This window comes from Cavia porcellus, unplaced genomic scaffold, assembly GCF_034190915.1.
Source record: "Cavia porcellus strain 051 isolate PalLab524CR breed Dunkin Hartley unplaced genomic scaffold, mCavPor4.1 scaffold_5, whole genome shotgun sequence".
In the NCBI taxonomy this organism is placed as follows: domain Eukaryota; kingdom Metazoa; phylum Chordata; class Mammalia; order Rodentia; family Caviidae; genus Cavia; species Cavia porcellus.
The window spans coordinates 12,101,453-12,124,680 of NW_026947488.1; the positions used below are offsets into that span (position 1 = coordinate 12,101,453).

Below are 23,228 nucleotides of genomic sequence, written 5' to 3' on the forward strand. Positions count from 1 at the left end.
GCAGTGAGGGTGAGGGGAGATGGGAGCCGGTCAAAACTCGTGCCAGGCCCTGCTCCTGGGCAGGTGGGCACTGTGTCCTCCAGAAGCTGAAATTCTCCAGGGGAAGCAGATGATGTCACAGTCAGGGACCTGCACAGCCAGCATGAGGGGCAAGGGGACCATGGGAAACCAGCAAAAGCGGAGGGGGTTTCTGGATCAGGTGGGAGTTGCCATTTAAAATAGGGTGTCCGGGAGCAGGGTCCCAGAACATGTGACATCTGTGTAAGGACACAGGTGAGGACCCAGACTGAGAAGACATATGTGAAGTGGTGTTCTAGGGATAGTAAGTCAGTGCAAAGGTCTTGGGGCAGGAATATGGGAGGCAGCCCAGAGAGGGTCAGAAAGGAGGCTACTGAGGGGTGTGGTAGGAGAGCTTGGGAGTAAGGGCCCAGAGGTGGCAGAGTCCCATTGGCACCTCTGAGATGCCAGTCTGCTTGTCTCCAGGAGACCTGTCATCCTGGCATGTAGGTAGATGGGGGAAGTCCCTGGGGGGTCTGACTCTGGTCCTTGGGATGGCCAGTGAGGCTGCCCCTTTGTCTCCTCTCTAGTCCATCCTGCAGCAGCCAGCACAGCAGCCCTTGCTGCTAGGTGGACCAAGGGCCACCTCCATCCTCAGCTACCTGTCCGACAATGACCTTCAGGGCCCCAGGCTGCGGAGCCGGAGTCAGGAGCTGCTGGAGATGGACTCCTTCAGCTCCGAGGACCCCCGAGACACTGAGACCAGCACATCAGTGTCCACCTTGGACGTGGGCTTCCTGCCCTTGGCCATCGGCCCCGCTGCTTCTACTGGAAAGGAAGTGCAGGAGGACCGTCCACCCCTAGGCCTGCTGCCCGCCATGGCCCCGCTGGCTGATGGTTCCTTTGTGGAGCGCCCCGGCTGGAGGAACTTGGGCACGGAGAGCCCCAGCCCGCCCTGGGGCTCCCCCTTCCACAGCTGCACAGTTCTGAGCAGGCCGAGGGGTCAGGGGGACGGAGAAACCAGGGACGGAGCAGATGCCTCCGCAGCAGCCCCCGAGCAGCCTCTGCAGGAGGTCCTCGAGTTACTGAGGTCTGCGGGCCCCACACATCCCCAGCTCCGGGAACTGGAGTACCAGGTCCTCGGCTTCCGGGACCGCATGAAGGTACGTGTCCCCACTGCGCAGAGGCCCTGCCCAGCTGTCCGTGTGAGCATCAGGAGGGGGCTCTGGGCCCGGTCGGCCCATGCCAGCATCCTGGCCTCAGCCCTGCGTGAGCCGGATGGGCAGTTTCTCTCTGGACCTCAGTTTCCTCATTTGTCAAGTGGGAATAGCAGCAGCCCTGTCTGTGCCAAGAGGAGGATGCTAAGGGGCAGCCAGGGCTCACCGTGGGTAACCTGCTCTGTGTCCAGCCAGGGCCAGGCCCCGGCTCGAATCTTCTGACCCAAGTTTGTGAATGTGGTATTGGGAACCCAAACGTGGAGCCCCAGCTGGCTCCGCGGAGGGTCCGTGGCCACCTGCCTACCTCATTCTGCGCCCCACACAGAACCTGCTCCTCGACGGTGGCTCATGCGTAGGTGGCGGGGACTCTCAGAGGTGCTGACCCAGCCAGATGGTGCTGCTTTCTGTTCACAGAGTTGATATGTTCATAAAATAAAGTGTGTATCACCAGCATCTTCCTATCCATCAGCTAATTTATGAAGCCGTGTAAGGCACAAGCTGTCACTCAGCTACGAACCCCGCTCCCCCAGACCCCGCTTTCATGGTGTTATTTCCCCTGCTGCCCTCAACATTATGAATCAGCACAAGACAAAGAAAGTTGAATTTTTCATTTGACATCCAGTCACACTGCTCACCACTATGAAAATGACCTGAAAAACTTAAGGAAAACCCCTAGAAACAATGTCACTTTTTTGTGCTGTTGCAGTCTTTTTATGTGGAATGGTTTGAATCAGACACATACAACTTCTGTCACATGTTTTGAGAAATTAGTCTCACTTTCCATAATCTTAAAATAATTTTGTAATGCAATAATTTAAACCATCTTTGAGGAATTCTTCTGTTTCTGGCAAACCAAGCCGAGCAGTAAGAGTAAGTGTAGGTCCTGGCTCTGCACCACAGACTCACACACTTTGAGATGGGTGTAAGCGTGCGCACGCGTCTGTGTTCTTTACGGTTCTTTCTCGGGGTTACCTCCGTGCTAAGATTAACTTGCACCCCCAAATCCACGGTCAAGGTCATGCTCAGGAGCTGCAGAGTGGCCCAAAACCGTGGTCATCGATGTTCCCATCACACGAGATGGGCTCTGCCCTGGAGTTTACCTTTCCTGTAAGCGAGTGTCCAGTTAGTGTCACATTTTTCAAGTTTCTTGTGCATTTTGTCAGCGTCTTCACTGTGTGAGTGATTCCCAAGCGCAGAGCTGAGTGCTGGCTGGAGCTCTTGAGTGCAAATTTATTTGTTCAAGGAGCCTCCTTCAGGCAGGGCTGCTAGTTGGAGGTTCAGAGTTAATACAGAAAAAATATCTATTCAGTTGTGATTTTTTTTTTTCCAGTACTGGGCTGGGAGTCACTCTATTTAAAAAATTTTTTTTCTTTTAACATGTTGAGTTAGGGTCTCACTAAGGCTTGTCCAGACTGAACTCAAACTTGCACTGCTCCTGTCTCAGCCTCCCAAGGAGCTGTGATTACAGCATTTGCTATTGTACCTGCTTTGGAAGGTGTCCTAACGTGTTCTGGTCGGCTCGAATCCCTGGGGGTTTAGGCATGCCTGTCCCCTTGGGTAGGAGAAGCAGTGGTCATGCACGGGACAACCGTGGCCACATGACATTTCATAGTTATTAGTTGGAGAAAATCCCAAGCAGATGTCTCAGAAAGCTAACCTGGTATTTTCCCCAGAATCACAGCCCAGGGTTTCTGTTTCTGTCTCGGACTTCGTAGGGTGACAGTGATCAACTGTTTATGGGCCCGTGCACCCACACACAGACATGCACACTTTTGTCCCACTGGGGAGTGAAACCTCTAAGTGAAGCCTTAGTGGTCTCTTGTGGCTGAAGGGTTTTTTCTTTTAGGACCCTGCTCCTCGCTGCAGCCTCTGCCTGGGCTGTGTCTCGGCTGTAGCTTGTAGGGGATGAGGCCCAGTTTGCTGGGAAGGTGGCTCAGAGACGGAAGTGACCAGGAAGGGCACTGCCACTGGAGGTCCTGGCGCCTTGGCCAGTGGCAGGAGGTGGCACCTCTTCTTCCATGCATCCCTGGGAGGGAGGAACCCTGAACCCCATGGGTGCAGCTGCCGCTTTCTGGCCCTGGATGGGTGGATGTGGCTTGGTCTTCGCTGTAATTCAAAATAATCTGAAATTCAACATTGGCCACGAGTCTCGGGACCTCGTGAGGCTTTTAGATCTGTCTCCCTTGAGACGCGGCACCCAGCCTTGCCATAGTCCCCTTGGGCGGGGCCCCAGTAGGTCACACGTGGCCTGGGCAGGGACCTCAGCTGGCTCTGAGCTGTGGGCCAGGCGGGGCTGTGGTTGGGGACACCTTCAGGTCTGCAGGGAGCCCCTGGCCTGTGTCCTGGTGGGGCCCTGAGGGTGGCCACTTGTCCACAGCCTCGTGGAGCCGGAGCCCGACAGGAGCATGCCTCCTCCGAGAGCCTGATGGAGTGCATCCTGGAGAGCTTCGCCTTCCTCAACGCTGACCTCGCCGCCGACCAGCTGTCCCTGTTTGGGGGCTCCCAGGGCCCCCGGTGAGCGCGTGCCGTCCCCTCCCCAGGCTTCCTTGGTGCCACCTCCCAGCCCGTCCCCCATGCTCTTGGCCCCTCCCTCTGTCCCGAGGCAGCCATGGGTCTTCTGTAGCTACCAAGGGAATGCCCATGGCCTGCCCTGCCCTGGGCTCCTGGCTCCGGCTCCCAGGAGTAGGATGGAGCTTTACAATAATCTCGGAAAATGCCAGAGTTCACAGCAGAGCCCGCTGGACCTGACCCTACCTGCTTACCACAGTGACCTAAGCCCTGGGGCGCCGATTCCTCAGGGACCAGGTCCAACTGGGCTTCGATACCAGCCACCCTGCCACACTGGCCCTGAGGGCCTCTCCTGCCCCCATCTCCGGGCTGCCCTGATGCACCCTTCCTGAACACTGGCTGGGCCTTGGGATTGGCCCCTGCTCAGCAATCACTGACCCTTCATGCCCTGAGCCTGGGCTGCCTGTCCCACTACACAGATGAATAAACTGAGTCACAGATCTGGGATTAGTTTGAACTTCAGGCTTCCGAGTCCAGGTCAGGTCCCACCCAGCCCAGTTCTCAGGCTCCCCTTTACCAGCACCCACCTGTTTCACTGCCCTCTCGCTCTTTTCTTTTGTTCTTGGGTTTCACCGTTTCATCCCACCTCTGGGGCACCTGGGTTGGCCTCCCTGATCCTGAGCTCTCCAGGGAAGAAAGGTTTCTTCTGCCCTCGAAGGGAGCTGAGCAGCTACTGCAATGGTCTCTTCTCCATCCAATTCAGAACAGACAGGATGACACCGCCACCGCCGTCACTGAAAGAGCCCCCCTCAGAGCTCACAGCTGGCGCCCCAGAGCTGGATGTGCTACTCACGGTCCACCTCCAAGTCTGCAAGGCCCTGCTGCAGGTGTCGAGGGCCAGGCTGGGGTGGTGTCCTCTTGGGTGGGCCTGCTGGGCAGCGGAAGCATGGAGGAGGGAGGGACTCACAGTCTGAGTCACCGCGTGGCTCTTCTGCAAGCCCTGAGCCGAGGGTTGTGGCTGTGACTGTCATTTATAGATGCCAGCGCCCAATCCAAACTGACTCAGCCAGCAGGAAAATGGGTCAGCTTGTGTACTGAAAGCCTCAGGCGTGGGCTCCGAGCCCAGCTGTACCCAGAGGGTCAAATGCCAGCATAACGGGTCCCTCCCTGGGTCTGCTGTGCTTTGCAACGTGGGCTGGCTGTGCTCGCAGGGAAGCTGCTCCCTCCGCTGGCAACATGGTGCCTGCCCAGTGGCTCACGGTTCCTTCTTAGCTCAGCTTGGTGGAAGGGGTCTCGGGATGGCAGTGAGAGCGCTACCGCTGGGACAGAAGGATCAGGCTGGGTGCTGGGGTCACATCCTGATGGCTGGTTTCAGAGGCCACCTCCAGGCTAACCTGGAACATCGCGGCTGCTTCCAGAAACTGGCCTCGCCTAATTTGTCCAGGATGGTCGAGGACAGCCTTGTGGAAGAGGCCGTGCAGCAAAAGCAGGTTCTGGAGCTGCTTTCTGACCTTGATTTCGAGAAGGCCAGCAGGGCGACGTCCATCGAAGAGAGTAAGTAACCGCCGGCCACCGCTTGTGCTTGGTGGGTACCGGGGACCAGGGCGAACCCTCCTCCCCCACGTTCAGCTTGGCTGGGTTGGGGTGGATCAGAGACTGCAGGGTAGGTGACGGCCTCGGGATCAGCAGTGGCCTCTTGTCAGCTGCGTGACCCTGGGCCTTCGTCTCTCTCTCAGCGTCAGTGACCTCTGCATCCCGGGTGGACACTGCCTAGGGTTCTGTGTGTGCTGGACCTTGTTCAGGGTACACAGCTAGCCCTTAAACACACAGCACCCGTGACCCCAGTTCTGCCTCCCACCCCCATGGCATCCCTCTCAAAGGCCTCCTTCCTTGCCCGTTTGGGGCTGGTGACAGCTGTCCAGGGGCACCCTGGGGTGGCCTGCAGGCTGGGCCCTGGGTGAGATGCTTGGAGCCTAAGCTCCTCCCTCTGTGCCTCGTGGTCACATTGGGAAGGGACCCCCACGTCAGGTCACACCTGACCTCCCCAGCCTCTCAGGTCCCAGGAGGGGACCCTCTGGCACCCCACCCCGCCCCTCTGCTTTCTGAGCCCGGGCTTCCAGTCTTTCCGCAGGCCTCTCGAAGGAAGGGCTGCCTGAAGCTGTGGCGGGGGTGCACGGACCCTGGCGGCGTCCTGTCCTGCCCTGCCACACGGCTTCTGAGTCAGCTCAAGAAAACCTTCCTGCACAGAGTCCGAGGGAAATACCCGGGACAGCTGGAAATAGGTAGCTATTCCCCCTCCTCCCACCCCGCCCCACAAGAAGGGCTGTACTGAGCCTCAGTTTCCCCTCATGATGCCTCCCTCTGGCCAGTGTGCCGCAGGCTCCTGGAGCAGGTGGTCACCTGCAGTGGGCTGCTCCCTGCAGCCAGGCTCCCTGAAGAACAGACCGTCACCTGGTTCCAGTTTCACCACTATCTGCAGAGACAGAGCGTCTTGGACCTGGAGAGGCATTTTGCGCAGCTCACCAAGGAAGGTGGGGCCCAGCTGGCGGCTGTGGCCTCACAGCACAGAGTCTGGCTCAGGAGCATCCTTGGGCCCCACTCCTGCAAGCCGGGCAGTCTAGGTTACATTCAGAGTCTCTGCCTCTTCCCCTCCAGCTGTTGTTTTAAGGACCCAGATTTAATCAAATTCCACATTCAGCTGACAGAGAGGAATGAACTCCAAGGGGGGGCTGGGTTTCAAATGCTAGCATTAGTACAAAAAAAAGCCCACCTGTAATCCGGGTACTCAGGAGGCAGAGGCAGGAGGACTGTGGCTTGTAAACTCAAGGCCAGCCTGGGTAACCTGGAAAGGCCCTATCTCATGGGGTGGTAGGAGGCGGATGCTTGGCTAGTTAGAAGTCTGGGCTGTGGCTTTATACATTTTCAGAGTGTATCTGATCCCTCGCTAGGAAGCCTCCCTGATTCTGGGGGTCCCCTTCTGCAACTCGTTATGACAGCCCTGATGACCGCCCTGCCTGTCTGTGGAGCTGCTTCTCTGTAGACTGTGCGGCGATGCTGGGCACCGGGTCACTTCCTCCCTCTCTTCCAGTCACACTCATTGAGGAGCTGCACTGTGCCGGGCAGGTCAAGGCCGTCAGGAAGCTGCAGGGGAAGCGACTGAGCCAGCTCCAGCCCCTGCCGCAGACCCTGCATGCCTGGGCACTTCTGCAGCTGGACGGGGCCCCAAGGGTGTGCAAGGCAGCCAGCTCACGCCTGGCCAGCGCAGCAAAAAATCGGAGCTTCCGGGAAAAGGTAGGGCGTGCAGGGCAGGGGGCAGCCCCTGCCACGGGGGCAGTGAGGGGAGGTGGCACGCTTCATGACAGACGCAGTGAGAGACTGTGGTTGCAACCACTGAGGCAGACTTGGGGTCAGGGAGGCTTCAAGTGGGTCATACAGGCCCTATGCCTGGGGCTGCCAGGCCACCTGAGAAGCACACACGACCACGACTGCACACCCACAGCACTGGGCTGTGCTCTCCTGTTTCTAAGGCGACACATCAGGTTCATTGCTGAGGTGTCGCTGGCATGGCGTCTTTTTCAGCTTTGTGATGGTCATCTTCCTGGTGCCAGCTGTTAGTGGCTCACTCTGTCCAATTCATTTGGAAACTGAGCTCGGCCCTCCCTGCTGATGCTGGCTCCCGATCTGGGACTGTTTTACTTTTCAGGCAACAGCCCTGAGGAGGTAGGGGAGGGACGGAGGGGTCATACATGTGCCTTGGTCTCAGGCGTGGACAGGGGAGGAAATCACCAGCAACACTGCTGACACCGCGGTGCACATTTACCTTGTGGCAATGTCTGACCACTTGGAAACTTTTGAACACACACAAAATGAGACAGAATGGCCTGAGGAATCACATGCGCCAGCATCCAACTCCAGCCTCCATCCACCCATCCACCCATCCCCAGCCCATAATATTTTGAAGCACTCTTAAGATACGCTGTTCGACTTGTAAATAGTCAGTTGTGTGTGTGAGTCAAAAGATGAGATTTCACTTTAAAAATCCCTAGTTACACTGTCATTATCACATCTAAAAACTTAACCATTAACTCCCTAGTATCACGTATCTACCGTCACATTTCCAGCTCTCAGAGAGCACAGCGATTTTTTTGGTTTGCTAAACAGGATATCAGGTGCACAGGATTGGCCGATGCTTTTACATGTTGTTAAATCTGAAGATTGCAGCTGTCTTCCCCGTGCAGTCCATTTGTGGAAGAGCCTGCACTGCCCTCTGCAACCTTGACTCTGCTGATTGTCCACTAGGGTGTAACACCTTTCTCTGTCTTCGGTTCCTGAAAGTCAGCAGCTGGTTAACGGGCGGGTGCACCTCCCCCTGCTCTTAGCTGATCCCCCCTCCCCCAGCTTTACTCTCAGCTGTGTCCTTGGGTCCAAAGAAGCGGGTGACGTGGCGGTGGCTGTGTGCTGAAGGCGGGTCGGAGCTGGGCCCAGGAAAGGGAGACAGGGCCAGCGGCCTCCCCGCTGAGCCCACAGGGAAGGCTCCCCGTGTTCAAGTCTCCTCCTGCTCTGCGCTGCGTGTGTGACCTCCCATGGAACATTTCACAGGACAGCGACTTCCTTAGCCACTATCAGACAGAAAGCTTTCTCCGTTTTAGTTCCGCCTGCCGGTCTGCTCTGGGGCTGCGTCAGACCCCGGGGCATGTGTCTTCGCACACCCCCACCCCCTTCCCCAGTCTGTTCAGGCTGAGAAGAGCTTCCTTTCCGCCGCCCTCACTCGGCCCTTCCCTCCCAGGCCCTGCTCTTCTACACCGACGCCCTGACCGCCAGCGACGCCAGACTCCAGCAGGCCGCCTGCCTGGCGCTGCGGCAGCTCCAGGTGAGCTCAGCGCATCCTCGCGGCGGCTGCGGGCGCCTGCTTGGGGTTGGTGCCAACGAGCTACTGACCTTAGGATGATTTCACTGGGACCAAAAGTGGGGAATGGTGACTAACAAGGGGTGAAGCAGTGGTCAGCCGCCCAGCAGAGGCCTCCTTGACTCAGGGTGGGGGTGCAGGTGGCCCCAGGGACTCACTCCCCAGCTCTTGGGTTGTGTGCTTTACAATCTCAACAAACTCCAAGTACACCAAACTCACTGGGAAGGAAAAAGGAATGCAAAATAGGGAGACGAGAGTCCCCCATCATTCTAGCCTCAGCGGAAACCACGGTGAGAGGTTGGCATGTTTCTCTTTGTGGGAGTATGTGAACATTTAAAATTGTTGGTCTATGACACACGGTTTAAAGCCAGCTGTGGTGGAACATGATTGTGATCCCAGCATTCTACGAAGCCGAGGCAGGAAGATCCCAAGTAGAATTTCACCAGGGCAATATAGTGACTTAGCAAGGCTGTCGCAAAAGGTGGGTAGGTGGGAGGTTGGGATGTAGCTCAGTGTGAAGCGTCAGTCCCTGGTACTGCACATACACACGCATGTACACGTGCGTGCACACACACATGCACACACAGAATTTAGAAAGTGAAAATAAGAACCTTTTGTGTTAAACCAGAAGCATTTTAGAGCCGGGATATAGCTCAGTGGCCCAGCGCCTGCCTGGCAAGCAGGCGGTCCTGTGGTCAATTCTCAGTGCCAAGGAAAAAGCAAACAGGAGCACTTTAGAATTCTCCACAAAGAGTCTGTTGAGTGTAACCTTAAATTAAGCTACTTATCCACTCAAAAAATACAGGTTTTTTGTTTGTTTGTTTTTGTTTTTTTGGTACTGGGGATCAAACTCATGACCTCGTGCTTGCTAAGCAGGCACTTATGCTGCTGAGCTAAATCTCCAGCCCAGAAAATATAGTTTTTGTCCAACCTAAAAATCTTTTGTGCCAACCTTTTGTGCCTAGTTTTTTGGGGGGTACCGGGAATTGAACTCAGGACCTCACACTTGCCAGGCAGGCGCTGTGCCGCTGAGCTTTCTCCCCATCCCTGTGTATTGTTTTTTAAAAACCACACGGGTTTTAGACTTCTTCTTTAGTGGGACTGCCCAGGTGTCTGTCCAGGGCCACACAACACAGCAGCTTTGAATCCCCTCGTGTTTCTCCAGCAGAGCCCACTGTACTGCCACCTCACCTACATCTGGCATTCTCGTTTAAGACGCCCCCCCCCCCCCCCCCCCCCCCCCCGCTCACGAGAGGTTCAATACAGGCAACAGCGCCCCAGGAGCACCCCTTCAGGGGGCGTGCAGCGCAGGAGGCGCTGGGCCCACGGGACAGCAGCCTGCCACTGGTCCTGGGTTCTCGGTGCAGCTGCCTGGGGTGGGGGTGGGCAGGCGGGAAGCCAGGAGGAGCAGCAAGGCCAGCAGGAAGCAGGTCTCACCTTTAGAGGAGAGTGTCCATAAAGACAGTCTTGCTCACCAGGAGGTGTCGGGGCTGAGGACGCATCGCCAGAGATGCTTCTGCGGGCCCTGAGCCCACGTCTGCGCCAGTCTCACAGGACTGACGGAATGGGTTCTGCCGCCTGGTGCTTTCCCCCCCTTCCATTCCCTCCCTCTTTCGTGGTGCCAGGGCCTGGTACATGGTAGGCAAGTGTACCACTGGGCACACTCCAAACCCACTACCTGTTACCTCAAATGCCCCCCCTACTGAAGCCTTATTTTCCTAACCTCAAGCAGGGCGTTGAAAGCGTTGACCAGATCGCCAGCCTGTGCCAGTCTGAGCTGGAGGTCGTGCGGGCAGCAGCCCGGGAAGCCACTCTGTCCTTCGGTAAAGTACAACACTGCAGTGGAATGTGGTGCAGTGGGGTTCCTGGGGCTCTTAGCGGAGGCCACTCATGGCTCTCGGGCCGTGGGCAGCATGGTCACAGGCCGCAGGGCACTGTCCCCTCTGCACTTAGCCAGCACCCCACCGGGGCAGAGCTGCCTGCCGCACAGCAGGGCGGCGAGTGCTTCTCTTGAGTTTTTAACTTCAGTTAAGGCGCTCGGTGTACACCACGCAGGGCTGGGAGATGGCAGACTGCCACAGACAGACTGTCAGTGGTGTTGGGGAAGCTCAGGCCACAAGAGTTGCCAGGTGGGAGCTCCCCCAAGGTTCCCTCTGCTGCCCCATGCACAGGGCCCCCCCGAACTCCATGTCTAAGTACAGGTCCCCTCGGCCTGGCAGTGTAGGACAGAGGCGGGGTCAGCCTCCCAACACAGTGATCGCTTTTCTGTTTCAGGAGAAAAAGGACGTCTGGCTTTTGAGAAGATGGACAAGCTTCATGCAGAACAAGGGGCAGACTTCGGCCCCGAGGCCGATGTTGAAATCACAATTTTCTAACAAGCGTCCGAGGATCTGTTGTGCAGAATTTCCTTGCCGCTGCCTGGTCCCAGAGCAGCGCCGAGGTTTGGGTGGGGCGTGCTGGACACTCCCCGAGGGTGAGCGGGTCAGAGCCTGGCGCTCAGACACCTACAAAGCCCCGGGCATGAGTGACGCTGCAGGGAAGCAGAGCAAGTGTACACACAGGGCTCCCCGGGCCGGGCTGCAGCCCCCACCGAGCACCAGTTTCCACCTCCGGGAATCTATTGGAGCCCCCTTAGCATGAAGAGCTGGCAATGCCAGGCAGCCACGTACCAAAGGGCTGAGCCGGGCAAGGCCAGGCTGATGAGTGTGCGTGTGCACTCTCCCTGTGCATTGTTCGCTCTGCTCCGGGTTCCATAAATCCCGGCGCTGTGGAGGCGGGCAGCCGGGCCAGCTGGCGTGCTGTGCCAATGACAGACTGCAGTCAGTGGTTTGAGTCATTTCAACAGAGGCTCTGCCACCTTGGCGAGCTGGAGAAAGTGAGAGGCTCAAAGCCAGGGTTTCTCCAAGCCCCCTCACCCTGAGCTGCAGCCCAAACGCCAGGAGAGAGCAGCAGCTGGCCAGCTGTGGACCTTGTTTTACCACGTTCAACAGCAGAAAGCCAAGATGACAAGACCCTGGCCAGGGCCCTGCGGCGTCAGGGCTTAAGCCATTCGCTCTGGCCATACAAATCAAAACGAAATCCAACTCCTGAAACAAATGAACGGATGGCCAATTAAAGGAACTGCTCCAGGAGCCAGGGCTGGCCTGAAGAAAGATTCCACTGAAGAGTGTGTTGCTTTAGAGAAAGAAAATTTGTTTCTTATTTAAGTGTATTTAAAAAACAAAAAAGTCTTGTGTCCTGAGATGCCTCTGTGTTAGCAACGTAGATCGAACTAGGGCTTGGAGCATTGCGGCATTGCGGCATTGGAAACCATTTTCACCTAAGCTTCCTGTATATAGTTTGTGCATTTTTGGTTTAAATTAGTATTTATTTGCCTTGTTTATATGTTCTGATTTCTGACATTGCAATTAAAGAGCTATTTTAATGAGGGTTTCACTTCACCTGAGAAAGGAGATTGTGGCTGCTTCCCCAGTCACCCTGCCAGGGCAGCCAGCCCTGCGTCCTAACAGCCCAGCTGTACCACGTGTAAGGACGTGGGCAGGGGGGGCCTCAGGCGCTGGGGACACCCACTCTGCAGCGTGGCCTTTGCACCCTCTGCACTTTGTCCCCAAGTTGTAAGTTTGGATCTTTATTCCACACCTGAACCCTAACATGGGGCAGTGGCCTGACAGCAGCGTCCCAGGGCCCCGGGTGCTGTGGCATCCTGAGGTCACAGCACCTCAGCCCTGCAGGGGCCACAGCCTGGCACCTTGGAGGATGTAAGGGACTCCTCAGGCTATTTTTACAATATTGTGCAGGTCTGCAATTACTTCAGAAGGAGAAGTCACAACATCCCTTTGGGGAGATTTACTGTTTAGTTTTATCCACAAAAGGAAGACGACACTGATGTTTACACCCCATCTAATTTCTAAGTCAGTCCTCTGCTGGGTGTGACTTCAGCACCACGCTGACACGAGGGACTTCTGTGTTGACAGGCAACTGACCGGTGGTGGGGAGGTTAGTACAGCGACCTGTGAGGTCCTGTGAGGGTGGCCAGCGCCCGACACCTTCCAAGCGCGGGATTTTGAAGGCAATGGCAGAGGCCTGGCGTGTCGAGCTCGCCAGCGAGCGAGGACTCTCGAGCCCCAGGAGAATGCAGACCGCTGCACCGGCACCATCTGCCTCACATCAGCAGGCTGGGAACAGACAGTGTCCGCCCTGGTTCGGGTCCACGAGGCAAAGAAATAGGAAGCACCCAAAGCCATGTTCTTTAGAAAAACAGTTTTTATTGTTGCAACTAAAATGCAAACCCATTATTTATATGGCAAGTTGGAAAACTGTACAGTGTGACAGTTCTGTGAGGTCACAGAAGACCCTGAGACACGCGCCCCTACCCACCTGGTCATGCAGCCTGGACAGGTGTTATGCCGAACACCTCACTGCTTTTGTTTTGATTTTTGTAAAAATGGTTTCTTCCATGGCCATTGTAAAAACTCAGTGGCCGGATGAGTGAATACTGGCTTAAGGCATACAGCAGAGCAGCTCGATACCTCTCTAACATATGCATAACAGGATGGAGAGCCCCGCCACCGTCTCCTCTCCGGGGACAGAAGGCGGGCCAGGACAGCCCCTGGAAAGGCGACTGTATGTACACACCCAGACACTCGCACGGATACAGGACTCTGGGGAAACAAGCCCAGCGCAGAGATGCTCGCGGCGGCACCCGGCTCCTCCGCGCCTCACCAAGGCTCCCTCGAGAGTTCTCCCACAGAACCGTCGCTCTGTACTGGCTTGTCCCACGGGAAAGGCAGAATGTGAAAATGCTGGCACGAGAGCAGCTCGGGCTGCAGCTGCCTGACTGTTTCCTGTTAAAAAGCCACCGAGTGTGGAGGTCGTAAGTTCCTCTCGGGAAGGGTCGTGAGCACCAGCAGTCCCCACGGGGCTCAAGGGCAGGCAGGCGGCGCTGGGCAGGGCGGCCGGGCGGCCGGTGCAGGCTGACTCTGAGGACCATGGCCTGCGCGTTCCAAGGACGCTGGTTCCGCGACTGCCTTGCTTCCCTGCACGCTCCACGCCGCTCCAGGGGAGCACGGATGGGGACAGGGGAGGCCGGCCCCAGAGGTCCAGAGCATGAGGCGCGGCTGTGGCTGGCCGCCCCTTGGAATGTCTCAGTTACAGCAGACCCGCGGGGCCAGGGCAGGCCGGGCCTCGCCAGGAAGTGACGGAGTGTCAGGCTGGGAATCGGGCCACTATCCACTACTGGAAAACATCGTCGCCCTTGCGCTGAACGGTGATCACTTCAGCAACAGCCTGCGGAACCGCAGCCATGTGACAGCCAGACCGTGCGGGGTGGGCCGGACGCGGACCGGGCACATTAGTGAGCAGGAATCTAAGTTTCTCGTTTCAAGCACATGGTATTTCATGGGGGGACACGGAAGACCTTACATGCATTCTAACACACACGGGGAAAGCGGTGATGGAGAACAAGGTTCTAGCAGATAATGGGGGAGAAGACCCGGGCAAGGCCCTCTCACATCGCGTATCTTATTAAATACCCAAGTGTCCATTATATATTAGAGCAGTGTTCTAGCTTCTCACGGTACCCACAGCATCACTACGTAATAATACACCGTCCTCCTTCCCAGCACCGGGCTGACGCAGCAGGCTCGTGGCAAAGTCTTGCATGCCCAGCACTACCTGAGGATTTATTATTGTACTTTTTGATAAAGCCCCTGATGCAGGCTGACATCAAAACATTTTTAATACATTATTGGTTTAAGAAAATGCTAGTGCAGTATGGATGCCTTTGGGGAAAAAAATTAAAAATAAATAAGAGTGGAAAGGCTTTGACCACACAGGCAACGTGCGGCCCGCCTGGGACACTGGAGGCCACGCTGAGCGGGAGTGCTTGGCTGGGGAGAGCCCTGAGACTGGCGAGGGCCACCACCCACTGCGCCACAGCATGGTCCTCTTTTGCTTTTTCTGAAAAAATGGCCGTGGATTCGAGACTCAGGGGAGCGGGAGGGGGAAGCAGAAGCAGAAGCCAAAGGAGAAAGGGGCGAGACACCGGCCGGGTGGGGTGCGGCAGCCTGCGGCAGAGCACGCGTCCTCGCGGGCGGAGCCCTGCTCGGCTCGGCCGGCTCGGTCTGGCTCGGCTCGGCTCTCTGTGCTGTCCTGTCCGGCGGCCCTTACCTACCCGGCTGCCTGCTCGGCAGGAGCAGAGGCGGACAGAGGGTGGAGGTGGATGGAGGAGGGTCAGGTTATATGCTGCTGTTGAGCAGGAACTGAAATGAAACCACTTCAGATGAGCCCAGACCCACGCACAGAGCGGCCTGACTCAGGATCACCCGGGCCACACCAGCCTCTGAGGGCGCCCCAGCCAAGGCGGGTCTAGGTGTTTTTCCGATAACCTTTTCCCCAAAAAATCACCCTTAAGGAAAAAATGTTTGCATTCTGCTACACCATCAGAAGTGGCCACCTGGGAAGAGGTAAAATATTTCAATGGATGAAAAAAGTCCTGCAGGACAATTTCCACGGCTTCTAAGACTACCCCATCCCTTCCCTTCCTGTAACAGCAGCACATTTCTAAAGTGTGGGTTTTTACCAAAATGGCACTTATTTTCTAAATGAAGTGGAAACCACAGGGTGCAATGCCAGCCTGAGGGTGAACCTGACCCTGAGCATGGCGGGGCCTGCAGGAATGGTGTGAGGAGGGCTGGCGCATGAGCAACACGACTGTCACCAGGAGGGATTGGTGGAAAAATGAGCAGGGGCGCCCTGAGCAAAGCAGGCTTTGTTTTCTAGAGATGCCGTGAAGTGTTCTCTTCTCAGAACAGGAAAGCTCGCAGGCACTGTCGGGCTCAGGGTGCGAGGGGCAGAGGCGTGCCCGCACCACGGCGTCCTAACCCTCTTCTCCAAGGAAGTTTACATTCGTAAAAGTTTGGGGTTCTTTCCCTGGGAAATCAAATATAAATTGTGTATCTCATTACACCATCTAGTAAGGGTACAAGGAAGTTTCATAAGTGCCTCGTCGTCTTTTTTCCAGAAATAACAAAAAGCTGCTTTTTATAAAGGTTAAAAACAACAATGTGTTGTAATTCTATTTTTTCAAAAACAAATGAAAGAAAGAAAGCAAGCGACAGAGAGAGAAAGAGGAGTTGGGGTAGAAAAGAGAGAGGGCAGGAAGGAAGGAGAAAGAGAAAGAGAGAGACGCGTATTTGGCATTTTCTCTACGTACTCCTGAATAGGTTAAGGCCCTGAGATTAGACTCTTATATTCTTGGGACCACAGGGCTCCTGAAACCCCAGTGCAGCAACCCTTGCTTCTCTCTTTAGCCCTTGCACAGTTCCAGACTTCGAACACCGTGCTCCGCTCCTTCTGAGACTGGCTCAGACGCTCCACAGAGCTGCATCCTACCCGGCGCGGCCAGTGCTTCCTGCGCTGCTCCTCGCCGTGTCAGTGGAAACATACCCGGTAGCAGAGGTACGCGCCGGCCGTGAGCACCGTGGCCATGCACACATGCACCAGCAGGGGCTTCCAGGGTGGGGGCGCGCGCTCCCGCTGCTCCTCCTTGGGCGGCGACGGCTCCCCCTTGTCAGGGCAGGCGGCCTGGGCAGTGCGCAGACCTCCACCGGCCACCCGACTCCTTATTTCCGTGTCTCGGCTCCTGCTGAGGAAGGGGACAGCTGGGTTACTCGCCTTGGGGAAACAGATGGGAAGGCACTATTGTTAGGAAGCAGTTCTACGCAGGAAGGTGATGGTGACACTGACCGTGCAGCCAGCCAGAGGACCAGGCTGGAACAGACACTGTGTCGGCCTGAGGCCTGCTTGATACCCCAAACTCCTGGTACTGCGGGCAGCCTGCATGCCAGGGCAGGGTGCAGGGGGCCTGGGTAATCAGTCTCTGTGCAGCTCGGCTCAGCTGGGGACCCCTGGGGCACACCACTGCACCCAGGTCTCCTGCACCAACAGCAGCATACCCAGGCAGGGCACTGCCTCCCTCATCTCCAGACGCCCCTGGCACCAGCGATCTAATTTCTATCTCTGCCAAGGACACCGCAGCGAGACAGCTGCCCTCCTGTCTGTGCCTGTCCGAGAATCACTGCATGCTCCACTCAGAATGGAACGGGCACCGTTCCCGAGTCAAAGCACACACCCTAACCTCCAGAGGGGTGCACCCGAGGGCTCTGCCAGTCAGTCTCCAAGCTTCCAGGCAGTGCCCCTTCCTCTAGGCAGTCTTCTCTGACCACCTCAGCACCCACCACAAGCCCTGCAGCCTGCTGCATTCCCACAGGAAGGACCACAACAGACCAGGGCGCATGTCCAATTTTATCTCAGTACTCTGTATCAGTAGGCGCCCGGTGAGGTTTTTGTCAATGCAAGGAAGCAGAATGCAATGAATTTAATCACAACGCACAGAAGGGTTAAGGAGGGTTCCCCAAAGTCTCTCCTGGGGACTGAAGCTATGCGGTCAGCTGGACAATACATTTCAGGACCCGCTGGAAGCCCAGGATGGGCAAGGTTACCAGTGGTTACTTAGTATGAGCCCAATTCCAGTGAGCACCACGGGGTGGAGCTAGAGCACTACGGAAGCTGATGGCCTCCTAGGACCGTGCCCTGGACAGGACAGGGCAGGACAGGGCAGGGCAGGGCAGGGCAGGGCAGAAGAGAGCATCCTCTAAACTCAACAGGGACAGCTCTCCAAGGTGGCTGCATTTCCCATGGACACAGAAGCATGGCTTGCAGAGAGGGAGGCATGAGTTTCCAGAGCAGGAGGTCACTTTCCTCACCCCAACCATTACCTGTCCACGCTGTAGGGGACGCTTAAGAGGGTTCTGGTTTCTTCTTTGACGGGGCCATCTTTACCGTCTTCCTTCTCATCCTTTACCCACTGGTGGTTTGGGAAGAACTCCTTGCATTTGCCATTGTGCGGCTCCAGGATTCGTTTGGGCGGCCGAGGAGGAGGGGGCACGTGCTCCGGTGGGGGCTCCAGGTCCTCGTGGGAAAGCTCCTTCCACTGATCCTTAAAGAGCAGAGGGAGAGCCCGTCAGCATGCACTTCTGGCTGATGGGCAGGAAAGCCACTCTCATAAATGAACACGCCACTTGGCAAGAGGCTCTCAGCTTCTGTCCCCGCAGGCCTGTCCTATCAGTGCCCTCTGGGTGAGCACTTCAAAGGCAAAATCTGGGGCTCGGTGAACAGTTAGACAACTTTTCAGCTATTTTAAGTACCAAGGACTGCTCTTTCCTCTGCCACCTGACAGAATGGGACTGCTTACAGCTGACGGCCCCCTCAAACCCGGGCCAGGCTGCGGGCTGTGGCTCAGTGGCAGAGGGCTGGGGTTGCTCCCCGGCACCGCAAAACGAACAGGAAAAACAAAAAGACAGAACTGCAAGTGCCTGCACTTGGATCTGGCCGAAGCCGAGCTGACCTGCGCGGAGGAGTCTCCCATGATGAATCTGGCCCCTTCGATCACCGCCAGGTAAGAGAAGCGCAGCTGGTCGGCCGTCTGGATCAGCCCCATCCGGAACTTCCGCATCTCCAGCAGCACTTTCTTGATGTCCACGGAGGAAGGGTCTTTCCTCTTGTCCATCTGAAAGCCAGACAGGAGGCAACACTCAGCCGGGGCCAGCTCCGCAGGGCAAGGTGAGGCCGCTCAGGAGCGCAGCTCAACTAGGAAATTCACAGAGGGGCGGGCAGGCAGGGAATCCCAGAAACCGTGGTGAAACTAGGGCCTTGGGGTACAGGGCTGAAAGAATTCAGAAGAGGGAGACGCTGGCCGCCTGGACTCCACTTTAACACGGGGAGCAGCCTAAGGAAAGAGCTACTTAAGGCAAAGCCACTTCACTCTGGAGAGCTGCTAGAAAGCCAGGCTCAGAGCGCAGTTGGTGACACACGCAGGTCACCAGGATTTTGAGAGGCTGAGACAAGAGGAAGTAGTTCCAGTCTGAGCAACTAGAAGTTTTGTGAGACTGTCTCAAAACAAAAAAATTTAAAACATAAAAAGGGTCTATGAACACGGCTCAGCCTAAAGGCCCCGGGTGAGGTTCAGGCCCGGGACTGAAGGAAACGAGCCGAGGTCAGCCCTGGCTGCTGCCTGAGGAATGCACACGTGGGGACAGCCAGGCAGGGGGTGCTCAAAGGCACCTCCTGCCTCCCAGAGCCTGTGAGGGCCTCCTCACCAGCAAGAGGCAGGTGTCGGCCAGACAGAAGGTTCCCGACCTGCCGATGCCGGCGCTGCAGTGCACCACGATGGGGCCGTGCTCCGGGTTGAGAGACCCCGACTCACGAACTTTGAAAAGAAAGTTCAGGAATGAGGCTGGTGATTCCGGGACTCCAAAGTCAGGCCATGTGGTATAGTGGAAATGTAAGATCTCTCGAGTTTCTTGAGTCTGAAAGAGAAAAACACTCAGGATGATGCTAAGAGAGTCATCGGGACAGAAATCACGGAATCCAAGTGCATTGCTCACTGGGTCCCCTCGGGCCAGCAATGACCTCGGGTGCTCTCTCTGTGTAACTTCTGCTCCCCCAGCGAGCGCTCTTCCAGGCAGGAGTCACTGCAAATGCTAACAGGCGAGGTCAGAACCCTAGGAACGCTGCCACGCTCTCCCTGAGACTGCTCAGAGGGGCTGAGGCAGGATTGTGGCTCCAGGGCCGTGCAGCCAGGGTGAGCGGAAAGCGCTGGGGACTCCTGGCCCGCTGTACATCGTTCAGCAGCAGCTCCTGGGCTTCGGCACTGCCCAGCAAGGCCCGCTGCGGTGGCCCTGCTCCTCTTCCCTCTCAGCTTTCCTGGACTCTCCCCGTGCCACTCCCATGGTGCCTGTGACCCCTGTCCTCATGTGACTTCTTGGACCCCCTGCGAAGCCTCAATGACATAAGAAGAGATGGAGACACCAAAGCGGTGATGTCCCAAGTATCAAGTGGCAGGCCAGGATTCAAACCTGGCCAATTTGGAGCTGGTGGCTGGCCATCAGGTTCATTAGTGTCCCCTGGGACTGCTCTGAGCCCCTTCCACTGAGTCCCTGAACTCCTCAGTCATAGTTGCTGGTGAATTATTCTGAATGTTCATGGCCAGGGCCTTCCATGGCACGGCTGCTTAGCAAAGTGCCTTGTCGAATTCCAAGACCATCTTTCAGTGACCACAAGCAGCTGTGTTACAAATTCTGCCGACAGCAAATAGTCCCAAGACCTCGCCTGGGACACCTCCACTGGCCAGCGAAGTGGAGGGAGTCCAGGGGCCTTCCTTGCCTAAAGGCAGCATGCTCTGCTGCCACTTAAGTTGCGGGCCACCAACGCCACCACTCCAGTCCTTTCCTCCACAGCCGCACAGACAAGGACAGAGCCTTTTCACTTGAGAAACTGCCGCTTCCCTGGTGCCCTGCTCACCTGGGCGAGCTCTGTTCACCACGGTGTTGAAACCACCTACGTGCAGGGTGCGAGGACCATCAATCACCCAAGGGACGGGGCCACCCAGCAGCACCCCAGCGGCGCACTTACCGTGGGGTTTTCCAGTTCTAGCTGTCGTACTGTGTAATACGACTTGATGTCTTCTGAGATCAATGTTAATTTCAAATTTGTGTCATCAAAGACCATCTCTTTGTTTTCTTTTTGTGGCCAGTACTGTGCACATTTTACCTAAGGGAGGAAATAACGCTGGGTTATCATGAGCCATTGTTTTCTTAAGACAGGAGGCTCGAAGCACATCTGTGAGGTTCTCTGCGTGTGGCGGACACAGTCAGCACAGTGGGCTGCTGCTCAGGAGAAGGGGAGGCTGAGGCAGATGCTGATCCAACTGCTGTCACGTCCTGCCCGGCAGCCCCTGGCTTTCCCACAGCAGTGGGGTGTTACGGGACTCTAGGTCCCCCAGTTTGGGAGCCCCAGACTGCTGCTCCCCAAATGCCTTTATTTCAGCCATTAGGCAGACCAGACCGAGCTGCCAGCACAGTCCACAGACCCCTCACTCTGGGAAGACACCCACGGCAGTGAGAACAGGGCCGAGGAGGCCATTGGAGCAACATTTGGAAGGGCGAAAGCAGAAGCAAAGTCTTCAGGGTCTCCTGGAGGAGCTGGGGCTCAGCTTTCATTTTGGCGGGGTTTAATTCATAAAAATACCTCTGATGTTCTCCCTTGATAATTTCAGGAACTACTTAATGGTCTTGATTTAAATGCAGATCACTAAGGCTCACTTTAAAAGAAGCAATCCCGTCCCTTAAAAGAAATCTAACCCGCAAAGCCTCACTTTCATTGGAAGTTTAAGAAAGGAATTGAGTGGCACCTTTGCATTTTGCTGCCTGGACATTTCTACTGGTGATGATTCTGCTGGACAAACACAGCGGGCAGCCATGGCTGCACAGCCAGGCTCCCAGCACGAGCGACAATGGGCCTCCGGAGTCTCGCCCCAGAGATGTCAGCGAGTGTGCATGAGTGTGCACAGCTCTCTGTCATGTGCTGACCACCAGGGCCGAGGGCAGCGCGGGCGGAGGGAGCTGCTTCATGGCCGGTGCTGCTTTGTGGCCGGGCCCTGCAGTGACAATGGGACACTTCCCATTTGTCAGGGGAAATGCTGTGGCTGTGCCCCGGGAACTCAGAGGGAGATGTTTCAATCTGCCCCAAGTTATAAGAAACAGAGGTCAAAGGGAGCAGCAGGGAGCAGGCAGGGCTGAAGGCTGACAAGGACGGTCTGATGGGAAAGATCCAGGCTCAGCAGAACAGCAGGAAATGGGGCCCGTGGAAGCTGCTGGTACAGCCAGTGCCAGCCCTGGGACCAGAACCTGCCACACTGTCTGAGGACTGAGGAGGAGCTAGCCAAGGGGTGAAGCCAAAACCCAGAAGCCTCTTGGTCCTGCAGCTCTGGGGCTGGAAGGTGCCCCAAACAAAACTAAAGCAAACAGCAAAAAGTGAGAGAAACGAGTGAAGAAATTCCTGGGTGTGATGCCAGTGGAACAGTGTACTTCACAGTGCCAGGACAAATGCCAGCAGGGCTTGCTCAAGGGCCCCGACGCCAGTCTGTTTGAAAGCCTGGCCAATTCCACCCGCGTCATTTCCCCACACTGATGATGACCCGCTGCAGATGAGCCTCTCGGATGGGGCCCACCTGTCATCGTGGAGCAATGTCACCACTCAGACACATGAACTGGATGCCAAGGCCCCCTCGGAGCCAGAGTGCCTGGGGCGGCTGAGAGTGAGGCCACAGAACAACTGGACGGACGCGTCTGACGGGCAGACTGTCTGCTGCTCCAAGCCTCCAGAACCAGAGCTGACCTGGTGGGCTCCGGGCCGCCTGTGCTGCAGCAGGCTCTACCAGCCAGCAGAGAAACGACGAAGCGAAATGCAGGACGGCCTCTGAGGCAGAGGAGGGGCTGACACTCTTCTCACGAGCAGGGCAGACAAGCTGCCATCTAACTCACCTCTACACGCCAAGCACTCACCTTCAGAAGCAAAAGGGAAGCTTAATCTTGTCATCTGGGTAAAAACTAAGATTATGGAGAAATTCTGTACATACCCAGGTACCCATCAATCAATGTTGAACTTAGAACCGCCTAGGCATGGTGGCATACGCCTATACTCTCGGCTATTTGGAAAGCCCAGGCAGAAGCCGGTTAAGTTCAGGGCAGCCTGAGCAACTCAGGGGGACCCCACCTCAAAATAAAAATAATAAAAACACAGCAGCAGAGCCCCGCTCTGGCACTGCCACACTGAGTGCACCAACCGCAGCGGGAGCCTGACTTTCGCTGGAAGCAGCCCACGGCGGAGGCTGTAGTTGGTGGCGGAGCGCTAGAGAGCGAGGCATCTCCAAGACGCTCTCTTGACCCACCCTACACTGGAATGTGCCAGTGCCAACATGCTAGTGTCACCATGCTAGAGTCCCTGTGTCCCTGTGAAGGCAGATGGTAGCAAGAGTCCTTTGGGCCTTTCAAAACAAACAGCTAGGCGATCTTAGGAAAAACCCACGCACGTTATCTACACGACCTGGAGATGGATGATTCGGCTGCCCCGAAGAGTCATTAACCCAGAGAACTCGGTGGGCGGAGTCTGGGAGATGTGTGGAGCCTAAAGTGCCCAGTGCTAACCCAAAATCAGCACCCTGTGCATAGAAGCACTGGAACTCCAGCAGGCCACGTTCTGGAATGGCAAATTAAGCTCCCCCACGTGATTTCCAGGTGCAAACAGCATCTCCAACCCTCACACGCAAGCACACTCCATGTTGACGTGTCTAAAGTCCACCTCAAAGCTAACCAATGAGAACCCTGGGCGTTTGGATGACCCCAAGCTAACATACAGTCACCTGCATCTCCGATTTCCAAGAAACACACACCGGGTTCCACGAGGTAACAAGGTTGCCAAAAGCAAGAGGGGACATCCTACACTACTTGTTAAAGGAAGGAAACCAGAAAGCAAATGTGCGCCAAAGGGAACTGCTGGGCTTTCACCGCAGGCCGTGGGGAGGCAACCGAGCAGCTCCGGCTGCAGCCCCGCAGCGGGCTCCCCGCCGGCCCTCGGGGAGTGAGTACGCTGATGCGGAGCTGGAAATGTTGGTACCAAACAAACTGCGAGACTCTCAAACCATGCACCGCTTTCCACGCCAACTGCATGCCGAGTGTGGTGGGACAGTCACCAAGGGAAAC

At 56.4% G+C, this 23,228-nt stretch overlaps 2 protein-coding genes across 10 annotated transcripts in view; one reads left to right on the plus strand and one right to left on the minus strand.

The window, feature by feature from the left end:
- Ripor3 (RIPOR family member 3) overlaps positions 1-12,055 on the plus strand; it is a 61,204-nt gene extending 49,149 nt beyond the window's left edge. For 6 of the 8 annotated variants that reach the window (XM_063248171.1, XM_063248172.1, XM_063248167.1 and 3 more), the window contains 10 exons: positions 588-1,160; positions 3,592-3,728; positions 4,486-4,609; positions 5,141-5,276; positions 5,843-6,004; positions 6,092-6,253; positions 6,811-7,013; positions 8,509-8,592; positions 10,358-10,451; positions 10,903-12,055. In XM_063248171.1, coding sequence (XP_063104241.1) covers positions 588-1,160; positions 3,592-3,728; positions 4,486-4,609; positions 5,141-5,276; positions 5,843-6,004; positions 6,092-6,253; positions 6,811-7,013; positions 8,509-8,592; positions 10,358-10,451; positions 10,903-11,003 — 1,776 coding nt within the window. In that variant the 3' untranslated portion in view covers positions 11,004-12,055. The remainder of the gene's footprint in view (positions 1-587; positions 1,161-3,591; positions 3,729-4,485; positions 4,610-5,140; positions 5,277-5,842; positions 6,005-6,091; positions 6,254-6,810; positions 7,014-8,508; positions 8,593-10,357; positions 10,452-10,902) is intronic. The other 2 variants (XM_063248169.1, XM_063248170.1) reach the window with 1 other exon arrangement.
- An 818-nt stretch (positions 12,056-12,873) lies between these two features.
- The window catches only part of Ptpn1 (protein tyrosine phosphatase non-receptor type 1), a 61,266-nt gene continuing 50,911 nt past the window's right edge, over positions 12,874-23,228 (minus strand). Inside the window, exons 5-9 of one of the 2 annotated variants that reach the window (XM_013145675.3) lie at positions 20,101-20,238; positions 18,786-18,995; positions 18,035-18,196; positions 17,406-17,626; positions 12,874-16,270 (exon numbers count right to left, since the gene is read on the minus strand). In XM_013145675.3, coding sequence (XP_013001129.1) covers positions 16,060-16,270; positions 17,406-17,626; positions 18,035-18,196; positions 18,786-18,995; positions 20,101-20,238 — 942 coding nt within the window. In that variant the 3' untranslated portion in view covers positions 12,874-16,059. Of the gene's footprint in view, positions 16,274-17,405; positions 17,627-18,034; positions 18,197-18,785; positions 18,996-20,100; positions 20,239-23,228 lie in introns of both variants that reach the window. The other variant, XM_003463663.5, reaches the window with a different exon arrangement.